The 19819-nt window shown below is 41.1% G+C and overlaps 1 protein-coding gene across 2 annotated transcripts; it reads right to left on the minus strand.

Moving 5' to 3' along the window:
• Positions 1-250: 250 nt before the first annotated feature.
• On the minus strand, positions 251-18829 carry LAMP1 (lysosomal associated membrane protein 1). 2 transcript variants are annotated; one of them, XM_079332511.1, is made up of 9 exons: positions 18667-18829; positions 9688-9803; positions 8170-8383; positions 7902-8063; positions 4656-4873; positions 3153-3275; positions 2186-2255; positions 1857-2027; positions 251-1254 (listed from the first exon to the last, which is right to left on the minus strand). In XM_079332511.1, exons 1-9 carry the CDS (start codon positions 18701-18703, stop codon positions 1115-1117), a joined length of 1251 nt encoding a protein of 416 aa, XP_079188637.1. In that variant the 5' UTR covers positions 18704-18829; the 3' UTR covers positions 251-1114. The 2 variants fall into 2 exon arrangements, with proteins under 2 accessions (XP_079188637.1, XP_079188638.1); XM_079332512.1 differs by lacking the exon at positions 18667-18829 and adding an exon at positions 18290-18467.
• Positions 18830-19819: the final 990 nt, after the last annotated feature.

Genomic DNA, 19819 nt, shown 5'->3' on the forward strand with positions numbered 1-19819 from the left:
TAAAGAGTTAACTTCTCCAGGTCTCAGGTTACCAACACATAGCTTTCCTTGTTTCCAAACACAAAGTGCAACCTGATTACAACACACACACGTTAAGGTCTTCCTTTGTGCCACAGAGAAAAAACTTAAGCACTTCTTTAACTCCACACTAAAGAATGTTTGAAGGTTTCCAAGTATAGCCAAACCATGACTTCAAGACTCAATGAATGGTCAACAAATGGTTTTAAGAGTGATCAGCAGTACTAAGAAATACAGAAAAAAAAGTCTTTATTAGCATTGTTACAGGCAATGCATACATAAGAACTGATCCTTAAAGTGTACAACCCCCCAGCCAAGTTTAAAGCAATAGAATCAGCAGATTGAGATCTAAATTGTACACATGTGCAGTAACAGGATCTCTCTGAACCTTCCAACAGAATAGACTGAAATCACTTTACAAAAAAAAGTAAATAAAAATAACACCCATTTTAAAAAAGTACCAGCTCCTAACAAGCTGGCATAGCATCAAAAATATCAAACAGGGGAGTTGTCCAATCATAAAGAGTTCCTGTAAGGTTTGAGTATTGCGTCGCTCACACCCTGCATGTGCCAGGCATTGAGTTTAAAGCTTAGTAAAAAATACACACCTAAGAGACAAGGTGAAGTTCAGATTTTAGATTTGAATTTTGTCAGTTGTTACTCAATTTTTTCAAATGCATCATCAGTATACTTATCATCGCTCAATGGCAGCGGTGCAAATAATGAACCTTTTCCCTTTGTTAAGAGTTCTGAAATGGAGTCAGAATTAGCAACATCCTTCTCTGGAATCTGCAGCTGACATGATCTTACACCAATTTCAAAAATGCACCCTTAAAAACTTTTAGCTTGTTTCTAAGTGGGTAAATATTAAAACTAATTAGCAAAATTAAACACCATAATCTTCAGAAGTTATTTTTGTGCATAGTTAAATGCTGCAAGATGATTTCACATTTAATAAAGCAGACTTTAAAGAAGCAATTTGCAAGAAAAGATGTTACCTTACAATATCAACCAGTTCAGGGGAAACGAAGGGGGATTTTTTTCCCCCAGCCTCTTGCAATTGCTGTTCATCTATGCTGGATTTTAGTGCAAGTAATTAAATTGTTTGATATCCAGCATGGCTCCTCTTTCTGCCAATCAGGTAAGCAATCAAGACAATTAGAACAAGACCAGCAAGGGCTGCACCAACTATTATGGGGATCAGCATGTTATTTTCATCCAGTTGACATTCTTCCACTGAAGAGAGAGAAAAAGATCCATGTTAGGTACTAGTGCACCAACAGATGGCTACATCCAGAGCTTCAGCATTCTGCTCTCAGCACGTAGATAAAACTGGCTCAGATAGCTTGCCAACAATAAATCCACTAGCTATGATCATTCAGGATGAAGTCTTTATAGTACAAGCTGTATACACAATATGGAGATTATACTGATTGTTTCCTCCTCTGGAACTGTTAATTACTCACAAATTTAGCCACCATAAATATGCATGCAACCCTTCCTACAGTCATTTTGCTTTCATCATAGTCACAAAGGACAGGTTTGCCTTTTTCACACAACTGTCTTCACACAGTTTGGAGGGAAAGGTAGCACCCTTCCTTAACTCTTCTCTGGACCATCAGGAACAAGTCCAAGTTGTTTCAAAGCTTTATACAGACTTCTCACACTAGCCTCAACTTGGACATCTCAATCAGCCCCCACATCATCTGTAGTGGGGCATGCAGAGACTAGGCATAGCACCCACAAGCTGACATTTGACTACAGAATGTTGTATTTATATCAAAGTACACTTCACAAATCTTGGATTTGACAGGGGCTGCCAAATGCAAACCTCTTACCTGGCCCAAATTTGTCTCCATCAATCTTGAAAATCTGGATTTGAACATTAAATACATTGATAAGGGCTTGGTCCGTGACCTGCAGATTCTCCTCAGAACTGCACTTGTAGGAGTTCCCTACTGAAGCTGTCAGCTCATTCATGCTCTTGTTTGATGCTTCAAAGTTTGGATCTGTGTAAGAGAAAGTCTCATTATATAAATCTGAAGGAGCTGTAAGCTCATAGAGCTGCAATTTGATACACTCATCCCCAACGTTTCTCATACATTATTTAATGCAGGCTATCCTATTTACAGGAGCAATTACAGACAGATTTCTTAGAAGTGCTTACTTTTTGCTTCAGAAGGCAGGATCGTTCTTACACTCACACCTTGCAAGAAGAATTTTTCAGCACTTGCATTCTTCAATAAAAACAAAAAACAACAATCAGTAGTTGTCCTTTAAGATGATGATGTACAACATAAGCTGTTCAGGTTCCATTCTGCATGCATTTTGAGAAATGCTTTTAAAATGTAGATGACAAATGGGATTAGCACCCAGAGGAGGCATTTAGGTGGACTTTTCTCTCCTAAAGCTACATAAAGTATGCACCTTCAGGAAGATTATTTTGTGAGAGGGCAAAGAGACAGTGAAAGGCGGCCTTGTCACCCCCAAACTGTTGATGTAACTTCCACACTGCAGGCATAGTCCCACCCATTGCTTAAGCAGCCTACCTGCAGTGAACTTGGTACCCCACAGAGCTGTAGAGTCATCTAACAGTAACAGCTCAAGGTGATCAGCGTTAAAAGGAGCATGAAGCTCTGACAAACAGTGGATTCAGTCCTCAAAGGTACACTGTTCCAGTACAGCACCTGGGGCAGGGCTGTGGGAAACCAGACTCCCAGCCATCATAGGAGACCAGAAGACAAGCATACTTGGCCTTTGGCTGTAAACAGAATATTATTGAGGCCTTAAATCCAGCTCCAGGCTTAAAATTAGATGAGATGCCCACTTGTCACAGGCTGCTCCCAGTTTCTGCAAGAAGCCTAAAAGAGTAAGCAACACAATCTTCAAGGAAGTTCCCACTCCAAACAAAATACTTTTCTGTGTACAAATATATATGTATGCATATATACATAAGCATACTCTTTTCAAACAGTGGTTACCACACATAAAACCCACTAAATCCTGTAGTAAAACCAAAGGAATTAGTTATTCCCCTTCCTGTAGATATCTTTTCTCCTCTTGCACTTGTCCCAGTTAGTTTTCCCACATGCAAAGTACTGCAGACCCTACATGCTTGGTGCAAAGATTCTTACCAATGCAAAGTGGAAAACAACCCTCGTTTTCTCAAAAGTCAGGTTCAACAAGGCAAATGTATTGTCGCATATTCCAGAAGCAGTTGTGTTATGTGGTACAAAATTCAGCAAATCCAAACCCATCTGTGAGAGAAGAGGAGCTATTATGGCACTTGAAGAGACTGAGCACATCACCTTACCCTCAGTGGAGGTGTAGCTGGCTTGTGTCTTGTGCCTACAGTGTTGTGTTTGCCCACACACCAGGGCACATCCATGTGCACACTTCAGATCTGTGCAGGCTGCCCCTGAGTTACCAGGCTGACAGACAACTAAGAGCACATCTAACAAAGCTTCCTGCAAGCCTGACTGGCTGCAGCCAAGAGCCCACTGCTTTCTCCACACAAACTGCTTTGGTCCTTGCAGCATAAGGAAAAACATCAAGAACCACACTACACAGAGGGCAAGATGCTATAAAATACTGCTTTGACATAAGGTAGAAGCAATTAAGGGGAACCACCTGTCAGCACAATTATCTTGCATGTCATTTCAATTCAAAATGTTTTAGTTTTGTCCATGGTTCATGATTTTATACTGTCTTGCATCTGCAGAAGGCTGTGGGTTAAATGCATTTGCCAAACAATTAAATAGAAATCCTTTCATTAGCTCTTAGCTGATCCTCATGTGACCAGAAAACCCACCTGCCACTTCTTCACTGGTCATTACACTAGAAATCAGCTGTTCCACCAGAAGCAGAACACTACAATCAGGCAATTTCACACAATTAAGGTGGCTAAAACACAGTTACCACCACAACAAGCCACTGTACAGCCACACACCAGCTATAAGTGCTCATGATTTACCTTTCAGTCATCAACATCATAAATAAACACAGTAGTTCCTTTTGCAACACCACTGTTTCCTGCTGGGGGGAGTCAACAGTCCCTTCAGAACTCTGGGTTTGTCAATAGGGCTGGCAAGCCAGGCTCTGTACCAATAGGAGGGAAAGAACCTGTGCCAGGGCCACATCTTACACAAACCTTATTTTGTTTTGGTTTTTTACTATTAAAATCAGCTGTTAAGTAGCTTTTAAACATCAATGTCAGACCCAAATGTCTTCAGTGCTGGCTGGAAGGCAAAGTCACAAGCCTGTCCAGTTTTACAATAGTAATTTTCCCTTCTACTAGTCATTCACTCTTTCTGTGCCTCAGGCCAAATTTCTGTATTTTATTTAACAGTTTAAAAATCTCGTTTTGATTGCAACTTTGATAACAGGATTCCCCTACTCATATCTTGGTTATTTTTGCTACTTCTCTTAAATGACCATATATACACTTCCTGGATTCAACAGACAAGTTTAATACTGTTTTTACTGAATGAAAAAATTCTTAAGAACCACTTTCAGTTCAAGTGTTTGAAATGTCACTACTCTAGACTTTTTAAAGAAAAGTTGGCTTATAATAATTTACCAAGTCTTCCCCAAAGAAAAAAATTGAAGGCTTTGAAGAAACAAAAATCAAAATGTACCTTTTCATCTTTTTTTGGATAGGTGATATTAAGCTGTAAGCCCATGTAGGCAAGTATACACGTTCCATTTGGACCAGTCACATTGTATTTACCAACTGCAGGATTTGAGGGTGATGATGTTGGGGCTGGGCTAGGTGTTGGAGCCTGGCTAGTAGAGTGTTTAGAAGTTGTAGGTGCCATAGTAGTAGTAGAGATCATATCTTCAGTACATTCTGTCTCTGCAGAGAAAGGAAAACAGTCATCAACAAACAAAATGAAGCTGTGAGATGATCTACCTTTTTAATATTAGAGGAAAAGAAAGATGGAATTTCAAGTAGTTTTCCTAATAAAAGCTCAGAAACACAATGGTAAAGCATTACCTAAACTCCTGTTGTGAAGTTTGAGGCCCTTTTAAAGCCTGGCATGTAAAAACAACACCTCTGCTGGTAATTTACTGAAGTTCATGGTGACCACATCCACATTCCTCATTTTGCTTTGCCATTGGGTCAGGGTAAATCTGACAGAGCCAGCATTCCTGCTGTCTGTTCACAGCCAGGCTGGGATCCCTATCCCTTACTCTGGGCACTCATGTGGGAAAAGCAGAGGAACAGTTCTCCTGCTCACTGTTCAAACTGGTCCCCCAAGAGATGTGTTCTCCTTTCCCCTACTCTCATTATTCTGGAAATACCCAGAGTAGCCTTAAGATATTGCTGTGGCTCTTCTGTCCTTAACAAGGGGATTCTAAGACACTGCTTCTGATGACAAGTTTTCTTCTGCTGCATCCTCTCACATCCATCCTCCCTTCAGCCCTGCACGAGGAGCCACCCTCCACAGGGTTAACAAGGCTGTGAAGGTGTGCAATTTCACCTTCTCTTTTCATCCAGTCTAGCAGCAACTTCCAGGGGAACAGCGACTCTGATTTATTTGCCAGAGTACTTGGAAACCTGTGGCAGCAAGATCTTGACTCGATCTGGGAGCCAAGAAGGTTCCTGCATTGAAACATCTAAGCCAAAACCAAAGGTCATAACAAAGACATTACTAAAGTAGAGGCTTCCATGTTCCATGCCAAGGTCATCTGCACATGCCAGGGATAACAGCTTGCAACTTTTTAAGGACAACCACAACTGCAGTGACAATCAACTCTGACTCAAAGGGCCTACTTCTAAAATTTATTGCATATGTACTTGCAGAGACAAGACACCTAATACATAGCCTTAAACAGCAGCTTAACTTTTGATTATGGCTCAGAAAGAGGAACTCTAATCACACCAACTGAAGTCACACACACTTCAACATAGCAGGTTTTCCTATTTCTACTTAACTGCTAGAAAGCCTAAGAGCACAATGAAGGTGGGTGGAGTGATCCTGTATTTTGTAGACTGGTACTGGTCACATCCCAAAATGCAATCATTTTCTAACAAACCAAAAATCATCTTTCTTGGTACTTCAGTGGAGAATTACCCTCTATCTGCAAGACCTCAACACAAACAGGCTCTTATTTAAGTTGGCTGAGATGGAAACAACCAAATCACATTGAGTGGAAGTTTAGCCTAGTTGGAGTTTAGATACATTATTTTTACTGAACTGATTTAGAGCAGTTTCTAGTAGCTCTGCAGGACAGATCAAAAGATGAGACAAATTCTTATGTCTTTTCTTGACAGTTACAGGAAAGCAGCTGGCAAAGCTACCAACAGAGAGAAAATGGGAGTCTTCCTTTCAGAGCTGCAGAGAACCACTGCCACCCCCTCAGTCACTAACTTCTAGTACAATGACAGAAGTCACAATTTCTAGCTATGCAGATGCACTGACTATTGACTCTTCTTCCCTTCAGTGAGCCTTGTACAGATCATTGACAGAAATATCCTGCCATTAAAGATTTGCAGAGAAAAAAAAATATTAGGGAAAAATTCCAGATCTAAAGTTCAATAACTAGCTGCCTAAGGGACAGGGAAGGCTCAAGCCTACAAGAATGGATCCAGAGGACTATATAAGAGCAGATCTTAAGGTCTTAAAAAAAAAAAAAAGTATTACACATTAGGGAGATTTCATTGAAGTTTCGTAGAAGTTAAAAATCAGCTTTTCCCAGTATCATGTCTTATGTTTGAGCCTGCTGATAAATGATCACTTATCATACTTAACTGGTAAAACAAGTAGATCAAAGTTTCATAATCTAAAAAAATATAGTTCTGAATGTTGTAATAGTAGAAATTTGGGTTTGCTGTAGGTTTTTTAAAGCATAAATGTAGGTACACACCTTTATTCCAAACTAGTTCACTGAATGGAAAAGTTTGATCAAGAGAATGATACATACAAATCTGAGCCAGTCATGTGAAGCAGCCAGAAAATAAGTCAATGCCACTATTATCATGCATCAGGCAAGGTATTTTTCACAGAAATGGGACAAGGTAGAGATACTCCAGTAGAAGGCACTTCATTGTATCTATTCCATGCTAGTATTCACTATCTTAGTTTTTAATATTTGTTTCAACTTAGCAGGTGCATAAATGGGATTAACAGCTAAAGAAAAGTCCTACATTTCCCAGGGAAGATGAAGACTCTAAGAGTAAGGCAAAGACTTATCACTAATTAACATAGTTTGGGTATGAGTTTATACAGCTCTTTTGTGTTTGAGGACTGCTGCCACAAAAGCAAAGAACATGAACACACCATGAAGTGATTTTATTAATTTGAATTAATAAATTGAGGTAAAATTCCACACTTCTTTTCAATATAAAAGTATTTTGTGGATTCAAAAGCAATCAGGGTAAGAACATGACTTTGTCACTGTACCCAAAAAAGAAAAACCTGACTGTTACAGCTGACATAAAACCTCCTGTAAGAAGATGTACATTTCTGCTCTCTACAGACCAGTTCTCTACTGTCTGCCATTATTTCACTGATTTTCCCCAGAGCACAGAGTAACCAGATCAAATTACTTTGATAGAAGCCATACTGCTTGGAAGCTATCAGATACTACTTAAACTAGGATTTTGGCCTTGTGCCCACTCGACCTCCTGCAGCATGTGTTTAACTCATGAAGAGCCCAGTACAATACCCATGGGAACCCAGGGCACTATCCCTGAGGCACAGATTCCAACACCCTACAGAAAACCTGAGGCCAGTCCATTCATTTCAAAAACATGCTGTTATCAGTTTCACATCCAGCTTGTAACCACCCTAAATATGATTAGTCAGGACTTAAGAAGAAATAACCTCTTACTGGAGATATTAGATCATCAAGTACATTTTCTGTTACAAGATACTTACTGTTCACACTTAAAGTGCCATTTGTGAGATAGGCTTCCAAAGTGACGTTGCTAAAAGTAACATTCACATTCTTCATATTGATGTGCTTGGAGTTGATGCATCTGTATTTTGTGCCCATATGTGCCTTAATAATACTTTTCTGTGATGCAGTCTTCACCTCTCCTGTAAAAAGATACATTGCATTACTGTATGTACCAGTATTTAAAGAAAGGACTCCATATTACATCTGGAAGGGTTTCACAAAAACAACAGGAAGCTTTCATTTTACCTTCAGTTGAATTTGGGAATAAAGTTGTATCTGACAGATTGTAGTGGAAAACTAACTCTTCAACTTGGTAGTTGTCTGCAGATTCTGAGAAGTTCAGGCTTAACGAATGTCCTGCTCCAAAATCCAATACCAGAACTGGATGAGATGTGTTGTCTTTACCACATGAGCTCTGTGAGGCTACTGAAGCATTTTGAGGAAGAAAAAAGTGTACAAACTGTGGGGTAGAAAATAAAATACATGTAAGCTTTTCCTCACAGCTTTTTAAATATCCTATGAAACTGTTGCAAACATACAGCAGACATTAATATATAAGATGTCTACTTATATACCAGTATATATGAAGCAGCATGCTACTGGCACTCAAGTTTGAGAATCTTGCTGTTTGAAACTGGAGGACAAAACAGTACATACTTGCAGCATCTCTTTTTTTCTTCCTAAACCAGCAATATAAATTTGCAGGTACTTCTGTACTGCAAGAATCAAATCTGACAAACTCTGGACATGTGAAAAATGGGAGAATTTAAGCTTCGCTTCTTGTAGTACAACTGAGCAATAACAAAAGTGAATGGAACATCCTACATTACACTGGCTGTGACACTTGGAGTTTATTACACATTGTGAAGAAATGTGATATCTGAAGACCAATACATTTTCTGGGAAGTTGTGAGCCTACTGCTTTACAAGAAGAAACAAATGAAAGTATGTTACGAAAGAAGTCAGTTCTGAATGCAAACACATATACTAGTATCAGCAGGATTTCAGACCACCAGCACCACTGAAAAATATGGATTATACAATATAAGTCTCAGCTCAAATCCCACATAGCAAGTGCACCACTAGTAAAGAAGCAGGATTTTTTTAACCTCGTATTACACTGATGGCTATGGAAAAAAAAATAACAACACAAAACTTCCATAAGACTATAAATAATCCCCAATTCCTATTCAGTAGTGAAGATTTAAAAGTCTCCAAAACATATTTCTTAATGCACATTTTTAATTTTTCATTTCCAAGCTTTTGCTGTTAATATGGGACAATTTGTAAGCATTGTGCTAGTCTGTCAATAGAATGAAATCCAGAGATTTACTAAGTAAAAAGGTCAGATTTCCAGAGTTTAAAAAGTTCAAAAGCTACATGTCAACAGCCTGTTCAGATTTAGTGCATGTGAGTGTGACCAAGTTATCTAAAGAGAAATTGTAGTATTTTTGCCTTTATAGTTCCAGAGAAACCCATTTCAGTTATCAAGGTGTGGAATTTTAGTCACAAAAGTAATTTGATATGTTTTGTTTGTGATTGTTTCAGGCAGCCTCAACCTTGCTGTTTAATTAGAAGAAACATGCATAGTAGAGAAAAGCTGATTCAACATGACTGGGAGAGGAAAATCTTTGTTGAAGCAGTTTTCATGCATAGATACTCAGTGAAAAGTTTAAATACTGCACATATGCAAAGATACCACATATCTTATAAATACTAAAAATACTAATAAATGACAAGCAGTAAGACACTCACTGCCCTTACCTCTTTTTGCCCATTGTTTTTGTACTCCACGGAGAAGGCTACTGTCAAATTAGCAATTATGCAGACCTTACCACTTGGATCTTTCACTTCAAATGAAGAGGAAACCTGTAAAAAGCCTGATAAAAATAAAAAGTGGTTAACTTGGTGTTACATAAATTTGCATTTTTAATCCCAAAGAGACAAATAAGTACAACTGTACATTTTGGGAGTACAACTTAAGCAACAGCTGATTTTGGAAACTTGGGCATTAACAGTCTCCAGATTACTTTCAGCTTTACTAGCAAACAGAATGCAAATTAACTACCTCATTTATAAAAATGCAAAGCCACCCAAACCAAAACTGTTGACATTCTGGGTCCTAAGAGATAAGAAAAACATGAAACAAACCCCAGCCATACTGTTCAAAGCAGCTTCAGTGTTCTTCACACACAGTAACAATTTCACCATCTTCAGCCAGACCTGACTTAGCTTATTTGATCCTGCATGTCTCCAAAACTCTGCCTTCCCCCCCCAAGCACACCATGCAGCCTTCACTCCTGCTGTACCAGGACACTCAGCTGTACAAGCACTGAATGCAGCATTTAGAAAGCCTGGATTAACTGCAGATGTTTCAAAGGCACTGCCAAAAATAGCACGATAGAGCACTCTACTCTTGCCAGGAGAACTTCTCTTTACCATCCTCGTGCTCTCCACTCTTTAGAGGAGGAAAAGGCCAAGACCTTGACACAGACTGGGGTTATGTTTTCCTGACTGGCTGAAGCTAAACTCAGACTGAGCTGCTGAGAAAAGCAGAGAAAAGCTTTTCTGCCTCTTGTTCCATTCCAGCCTCTATGCTCAGAGCACGCTGAGTACAACTGCCAAAATACCAACTTAACAGGGCAAGAACATGGAGCAAGGGGAGCATACAACCATCCCTTCTGATGGCAGCATGGAAACAGCTGGTTATCTCCTACTTCATTTGTGGCAAGGGATACCTGACAGTGCTCCTGCACCTGACCACTTCTTCATTTTAGAGCCTTTTATTTTTCAGATTCTCAATTTGTCACCACCAACAACTCCCAAGTGAACCTCACTGAAAAAAGCCTGCACCATTTTCATGCTAGCACTTTATCAGTTTGCATTTGCAACAACTTCAGTCTTGCAGAAAACCTGATAAAAAAACAGCTGCAAGACATAAGCCATTATCACAAGCAAATAAGCTTTAAGGAGTTAAACATGCTAATCCATTCAACTGTTGATAATAGCAAAGAGATCCAGGTGAGGGATTATCCATTAGCTAGATCCCCTCCCTGAGAAGTTTTCAAAAAAAACAAACCTTAAAACTTCTCACTGCAAACTATGGTGCATACAATTGTATGAAGACAATTATTAGGAAAAATTGGACTTTTGTCAGCTGGACGTCAGTAAAAGGCACATCAGTTGCAGGAACACATTGGAAACTATTTCACTGGCACCCAGCAAGCATTTTCCCTTGTTGCCTTCCCCTTAGCAACATCACATCCTCTCCTAGCACCAAAGACGACAGAGCTGAAACTGAAATTCATTCAACTTTACCCAGTTTTTGGGGAGTCTCTATTTGAAATCAGATATAGACAGAAAAATGAAAAAGCTTAAGAGCAGATAGTGTAGAAAACTTATTTCAAATGAAAACTGTTCTACATTTGCCTTTATGTCCAGCATAGTATGCTCATTAAGGACCAAATATTCACAAATAAATTTATTACAATTCAGAGCAGCATCAGAAACATGATCATCCACATGGAAGTCTCAATTTGCAAAGTTTCCTTCAATTTGCATTGGAATTTGCATTGGAATTTGTTTACATTTCATGCAAGCACTAGTTTTCTCCAAAGCAAGCTGCCTACACTTTCCTGAAGATTTCTAGCACAGCCTAGAAAAGTGTAGAGGCAGGGAATAAGAATCCATTGCTCCTTGAACTAACACTATGACTGAAAAATGTGCTAGAATGAAAACCCTCAGTGTGCATGCAGACTCCCTTGTTTGATTGCTATTAAAATCCAGCAATTTTGGAGCTAAAAATAATGAAGTAACATATTAGAAGAATGAAAAAAATAAATTTAAAAGAAATGCAGGGGAAAGAAAATACTGAAAAACAAGTAAGAAAAATGTTGCTGACCAAAATGAAAACATGACAGACCTGTCCATTACAAATGATTCAGAGAACAAATGATGATTGGAGGTAACAGAAAGTATCAAATGGAAGACAAATTCTGGTAATGAAGAAGTGATAAATCACCCTCAGCAAGTTTAAGTAATAAAGAATAAGGGGCATGAATAAACATTAAATAGTAACACTGCATAACTATTAGATTTTTGTAAGGTTAAAATCACATCATTTTATGAATTCTGATTTCATTAGTGGGGAACAAATGCTGAAGTCCTTCTTCAGAAATATTCAGCAGTGGCTGGATTTGCAGTTTCAGAGACGAGACAGGCACATCCAGCAGGAGACACTGAGCTGTCCTCGATGGAGTGGTGAGAGCTGTTTCACTGCAAGGAAGACAACACTCACAGGGATGGTGATCAGAGAGAACTGAGCTGCAGCATCATCTGCTCTCAAGGTCTTGAAGGAATGCAGATGAAACCAAGTGAAACATATGTATGGGACATAGGAGCAAAGAAAAATTAGAAAAAAACCACTGAAGAACAAATAAAGACTGAAGGAAAGAAGGTGTCTGCTCCAGGCAGTTTAAGGCAGAGGAGCAGCTCGCTGGGTCTTGCAGGAAAGCAACTGTTGAGTTTTGGGAAGGCAGTTTCATGTTGAGTAGTGATTAATGCATGAATCATCACCAGCCCACAAATACTACAATCCTACAGTCAAAATGTCAAGACTACAGAAAAGAAAACTGACGTTGAATCAATCTATCCTGGGAATGTTTCTAACAAAGTTACATAATGTATTGCTTAATTCTATCAGGGCATATCTAGAAATTGAGAATATTGTTCGTACATTTCAGAACAATATCATTATTTGCAGTAAAACTCAAAAAACTGATACAACATCCAGATTCTTAACTTTAGGCTTTAAATGTTCCTCTTAATAAACTGCAGAGCCCTCTATGACAACTGTGTAGTTGTGCACAGTTGTGTAGAAGTGCAGTACTTCAGATATAAATGAAGCAGTCCAAGACCTTTCAACAGCAAAAAGTAAGTTAAGTTCATTATTCACTTGGCAGGAAACACTACATTATGAATATCTAGTAAAGGAATTACCAAAAATGTACTAATATCAAAGAAATTTCACTTGGTTCAGATGCTTCCTTTGTATTCCATTATGTTCCAAAGACTGCTTATAATATGTATTCTAGCTACATATTTTCAATTTAAAATCATAAGACAATCACTTTATACTCATTTCTGCAATTATGGTCTCATGCAAGAAAACACTTAAGGTAACTGTTAGAGCAACAACTAGAGATGTTGCTTGAATTAAATCCAGTATCCTTCTTTATCTAATACACCTACCTGAAAAAACCCTGTAGTATATTAACAGCCTGAGATAAAATAAGTAAGTCAAACAAAACAAATACTTCCTTGATTGTCTAGCAATTTATCTTAAAGAAATCCACCTCATAAAGTTGTTTGCTTTAAGGTGAAAACTATAAAGCTAACAAAACAATTTAGCACAGCAATGCTGTCAGGTTTCAACCTTCTTATAACTGAAATCCTGTTAGTCAAACACAGCTACCCTGATTTACTCTCCCATACAATAGAAACCTAGTAAGGGAGAGAGACGAATGGTTGTTGTGTGCTAGAAAACCAAGCACATTTAATGGCAATTGTGTACACCATCTGCTTGCAAAGAAGACTGCAGTTACTCCAGTTAATGATTTACTTTGCCTCTAATTTTTATTAGAAACATGGAACACTGACAATAAGGAAACACAAAAGCTACTTCTGTATAATCTAGGGTTTATTACTATGGTCATGTTTCCTGAATATGTAAAAACTTTAGCATTTTTTTCCTCTTGGAGTAAAGGGCAGCAAGCCATCCAAATCCATCTGGGCACACATTGTGTATCATCAGTATTTTAAGCCATACAGGTTAAGTCCCAGTGGATGGGACTGTTTGCAGTTACATCAATTGCAAACAGTTGATGTGTTCAAACTGTGTTCAGGAGGAAAACCAGGCTGCAGCACAGCACACCTGCCAGCTCCCAGGATGTGCTGGGACGGGGTTCAGAGTATCCCACAGCCTGGCCACACTCACAGACTCCCCCTGGCTCCAGCCCACCCTGGAATTACTGTGCAGCAGCACCCTGGGGTAAGGGATGCCATGGTTCTGTACCTAAGCTGCACCACTCATGTGTTGCCCTGCACCTTTGCCCAGGTGTTCTGATGACAAACACAGCAAACACTGCTATCTGTGGGGCATCAATCCAAGGAGATAAGAAATGCTGGTTATTACCTAAAGAAGGTTTATTTTCTATTGTCTATGTTAACCAGATTGCCCAGTAATTTACTCATTCTGATGGTTCAGAATGATCCTGTCATCTCAGTGCCATTTTGTTAACAGTGGTAACCTTAGCCACCACTTTAAACTCCTAAATCTATGCCAGAGAATAGAATGGAAAAATCCCTGAGGATTTCTGGTCCTCTACAACACTCTGTTTTCTAATGCATGCACCACTCCCAGAGGGACACCAGGTCCAAGTCCTTTATCAGAAGACAAGTCAAGATCACTTCCTTACAGTTCAGAACCTTTACCACCTCGGGATAATACAGAAAGAAAAAAACAGTCACAACTGAAAGCAGGAAAGTCCCTTGACAGGCTTGATGTATGAAACACTTTGCAAGAGGCAAGATGGTCTCCATGAAATTCTAAGTTATACTTACCTTTCACAAACAGACATATGAGGCTGAATGCTGCCTATTTGGAAAGCTGGCAGGAAAAGACAAGGCTGGACTCACTTGAATACACACACAGTGGTAGGGAAAGAAAGAACAGAACTTAATTCAAAGATGCATGAGAGCACTTTGGGGGATAAGAGAACCAGCTGCACTTGTGCAGGTGCAGCACCTGATTATATCAAGTTCCTGATCCAGCCCAGGATATGCATCCTTGCCAACCAAGAGAAAAATTCATGCAATCTCAGATCATGGTTTCGATATTCTTGGCTTCAATTAAGGCAGTAAACTTTTTTTTTTTCAATTCAAGTTTGCAGATTAATAAATTTCGCCTTTATAAACCAATTTATACATGTACAAAAGCACTAAAACTGAAAGGCTATCTAACAGCCATACACTTGCCATTTGACCAGAGAATTGCACAACTGCATCAAGTTTAGTCACATGAAACTTCTTTATGGCATCCTATATAGAGGAAGGAAGTCTTGGGATAGCTCTGCAGCAACTGATTGCATGAGTACACTGGGAGAGCTGAACTCCCCTGACCAGACCCTTTTCAGCATTCACACAAGTCCATTTTGCCCTGGCTCTGGTTAGTGCTGCTGCATCACACCACACAACTAAGACACACTCTTCAAGGCAGCTGCCAGCCCCAAAAAATGTTTTGAAGAAAGGAGCACTGTGTGACAATTTAAAGAGAAAGCTTCCCCAGAAGAGAGGATATTGGAAATAAGGCAATAAACTAACTGAGTAAAATCACTCTCCTAGTCCTACAGAGTAGATCCTAACCCTGCCAAGGCAAGTAAAAATGCAGGTGTTCCCATATCATATGGAGTGAATTCTTGCTAAGAAAACAGGTGTCATCAGAAGTTTAATACAACAAAACCAAATGTATTAACTGTGAACTCTGTGCTCAAGGCTGAACACTGGAGAGTGAACAAACAAGTACCCACTGGGCAGAGCTGAAGCACCTTTAAATTGTGCTCTTAATGCCAGGGTGCACCTAAGACTCTCACACTTGGAATAAACAGTAGATAATCAGTGGTGCTGTCAAGGGTCAGAGAAGGCTAAGAAACTGTTATACTAAAACTGAAAGGACTAAGATCAGTCCATCTTGAAGCCAGATGCCCAAAAACTGTGGAATCCCGATTAACCAAAACATAAGGTACATTTAAAAGTATGCAATATAGGATCAGGATAATGCAAGGGAGTTTTCAAACAGCTGTTGTAATTCCCACCACTCACATGCCCAAAAGTGTCTTCTGCCAAGCTTAAGAGAACACATACTAAGAAATCCATTTCAGCACTAAAGTTTCTCAAGGAATTTCCAGATAATCATGGCTGACTTGAGAGCAAAGAAACTCTTGAAGCTGCAACAAGTAAAAGCAAGGTGTGCCTTTTGCTAGAAATAAGCTTTTATCTTTGAGACCTACAAAAGCTTATCAGAGGTAGCAACAGCAGTTAATGTTGCAACAGAATATCAATCTTTTCTTTGAATCAGTCTCTTCTGCACTTAGAGGCAATTCTTCATTTTGTTATCTGTTACTGATTAGAAAACATCCTAATGGCTACAGAACATCTAGAAGCAAGTTACACCAAAAATTAAAATCCTTGGTCAGCCTGAACAGAAATCTTGGAAACATATTTGAAAAGTGACAGGTCAGGGAATCTGCAGAGTTCTCAGTAAGCAAGAAGTTACTTCACAAGTCAGAGAAGCTGCTGAAGTCAAAGCTAAGTAACCCATCACATGATGACTGGCACACTAATTCAGATCCTTAGAGACTGTGTCAACACACTTCAAGCTGCTATCAAGCAAGCACGATGTCAAGGGCAGCATTTGGTAAAACAATGTTTTGAAAGTTGCTCAATGCTAAAGCAGTTAGAGTATGTGAAAACCAAGATATACTGGTCTCAGTTTCAAACACCTGATAATAACAAGCCTGAAAAAACCAATTCACCACCAGATTGCTCACAGGCTGGAATTCATTATCAAGTTTCTCTAAACTATCTCTACATTGGTAGCAAGGTTTGAAATTCCTTTTTGGCCTAGAGTTGCGCAATAGAAACACGTGGATTATGCGTCAGTGACTCTGAAATGGCATCACTACCTTGAAAAAGTAATTTTCTCTTCAGCAACTCTCTAACACTTCATTACTTATTCACTACACTGAATCCATGTCTGCTTCTAATCCTAAATTTTCAGGAAAGCGTTCTCTGATGTGTCTGTATTTCAGTAATGAAAAACTGTTCGGTTGCTCTAGATCTCAGAGAGCTTGAGCAGCACTGTTGGGTTTGGCACACAACCCAACTGACTCACTGTGCTCAACAACAGACAAGCACCATCTTAATCAGTATTTCAAAAAGCAGCAGCTAAGTTTAGGGGAGGTGCTTCCATTTCCCATAGCCCCCTTTCCCTGCATGTACCATATACTACCCCAATGTTTTTTTAATTCCATATGATGTTAACAAGGAAATTAATTACAAAATGCTCAGTGCTGACATATGAAACATTCAGCTTAGTGCTTGCTTCTCAATTTAATTAAAAAAATGAAACAGTAAGTGAGGTATGGTGAGGTATTCGGGGGGGCAAAGAAAAGTTCTGCTGTCCTAAAGTCAAGGCATCACTGAACAAGTTTTCACATCTGCCCCAACCATGCTAATCTTTCAGTCTCCTGTGATCATGACCTTATCCTAATCAGTGTTCACTCAGATGACTACAAGGCTGCAAATAAGCTAAAATATCTGAAGACTTCAGTCCACATATTATCATTATCTCTTACTCTTCTCCCCTCACCTACAACCCAAACCCCACACCCTAGCAAGAATGGGGTATCTATTTGCACCACAAAATCTTCCCCCAAGATTGCAGTACAAAGTTATGCAGGAACAACCAGCTACTAAGCTACTAGACACTGGTACAAAGTCCCGACTATCAGTAAATAGTTACTCTATGGTACAATAAACTATTCTGTTGCCTCAGTTGCAGAAATCTGACACATTTTACATGCCAGAAAGTGACAAAGATAATGCACCGAATGATGTTTGCAACTACCAATTAAGCAGAAGAAGAGTACTGCAGGGGCTGAAAGTATTAACTGTGGTACCACATAATCACAAAAGCTGATTTGAATGCAAACTATAAAGCAATTCCTCATTTAAGCCATAACTATATCAAACTAACTATTCAAGTAATTCCCACCATAATACCAGTTCAACGACATTTCAGCTGGCAGCCCTAAAAAGCAAGTCAAGGAGCTCTGTAAATCACTGTGCTTGCTACACTGACTCACGAGGGCTGGATATGTGAACTGCTCCGTGCCCTTTGCAAGTGGCATCTTTTGGGCTCAGTGAAACTGAAGTACGGTCAATGGTGATAACCCAAGAGACGTTACAGGAGTCAGACACTGTCCTATCTCAAAAACGATGGCAGATAAGCATTCTCAACTACTTTATTTGGGAAATATTTTGGCCAGCTGCTGAACAAGTTTCCTTCGCTGCCAAAGCCACATCTCAGAAACCTGACAGCGTTGTGTGATGTGGCTTGCAAGACAAGAAACCAAAGGCAAGGTAGTTATCAGTAAACAAGCAAGACACACTTCCTCGTAAAACAGTCTTGTGCCGCCTTAACAAACCTTCTCATCAAGGCACTGAAATCTCTCCATTCCAGACACGTTTCGTATTTTCCTCAAGATATGGCCGGAAGAAAGCCATTAAACAACGGAGGACTACATGCCCGACAGAAAAGCGCTGCTTCCTAGCAATGACATCAGTAGCTCCCGCGTCTCTACGCCTCGTGCTCCAGGCGCGTTTCCAGGTTCTTCCCGGAGCGCTGTCCCTGCATCCAACGCAGGTGCCCGGCCGGCTCTAACGCGGCTCCTGCGCCGCCGCCTCCCGTCCGCCACTGCCCTCCACCTCGGGATGGCCCCCCAAGAACCCTGAGCCCCCGCGGGTCAGTCAGCAGCCGGGAACGCCGGCAGCCGGCGGCAGCGGCCGGCCGGCTCTCGTTACAGGTGCCGCGTCCAGCGCCGCCGGCCCCGGGGCCCCTCAGGCCGCTGCGACCCCCCCTGCCAGCCCGCCGAGCACACAGGCCGCCCGCGTCTCTCCCCTTACCGAGCAGGGCGGCCGCCGCCAGCAGCCCCCGGGCCATGTCGGGGTGCGGGGACGGGCGCGGCAGCAGCGAGCACGGGCCGAGGGCGGGCGCGGGCGGGGGGCGGCGGCGGCGGCTCCGCGCTCGGGGCGCTCTGGCGACGGCCCCGGCCGGTCATGTGACCGCTGACGTCACACGGGCGGCCCTCCCGTCACGTGAGCCGGCCGGCGCTGCGGGCCGTGAGGGGGGACAGGATCTCGCGAGAGCGGGGCCGGGCGGGGGGAGCGGTGTGAGGGGCAGTGACTCGGGGGGAGCTGTGTGAGGGGCAGTGACTCGGGGGCAGCGGTGTGAGGGGACAGTGACTCGGGGGGAGCTGTGTGAGGGGGACAGTGACTCGGGGGCAGCGGTGTGAGGGGCAGTGACTCGGGGGGAGCTGTGTGAGGGGCAGTGACTCGGGGGCAGCGGTGTGAGGGGCAATGACTCGGGGGGAGCTGTGTGAGGGGCAGTGACTCGGGGGGAGCGGTGTGAGGGGCAGTGACTCGGGGGCAGCGGTGTGAAGGGGGAGCTGTGTGAGGGGCAGTGACTCGGGGGGAGCTGTGTGAGGGGGCGGTGTGAAGGGGGAGCTGTGTGAGGGGCAGTGACTCGCGGGTGCGATTGACCCCCTGAGCTCTGTGTTGCTCCACAGTGTAGTTCCTACCACTCAACCTAAAGGCAGTCTGAGGTGAGTACTCGCAGAGAATTATACAGTCCTAGCTGTATAAAAACATTGGAAGTTGTTGGTCTGTTATCTCTGAAGTGTTCTGTCTATATATACTCAGGTTTACATGTGAGTCACGTGTTCCAAGACAAAACAGGCGCGCTACTGACCTGTACATTGGGAGATTTCACATAGCTTCAGATGTCTGATGGTTTTTAAAGAATCCCTTTTTTTTTTTCTTTTTTTTAGAAAACCAGAAAAGGTTAAGTTAGTTTGTAAACATTCTCAGATGTAATGGAGGTGGACAGCCCAGGTCATTTGATCACTTTGTAATCCAATGCCCTCTCTTACCCACGCTGTTAGGGATATGCTTATTTCATGTGAAACCTCAGAAGCACGTATCTTCCTCCTGAAATCCTGTCTCTAGTACAATTGGAATGTGTGCCAGTAGAAGTGTGCCACTGCTTTCTCACAATGAC

Source organism: Erithacus rubecula, assembly GCF_903797595.1.
Source record: "Erithacus rubecula genome assembly, chromosome: 1".
NCBI classification, from domain to species: domain Eukaryota; kingdom Metazoa; phylum Chordata; class Aves; order Passeriformes; family Muscicapidae; genus Erithacus; species Erithacus rubecula.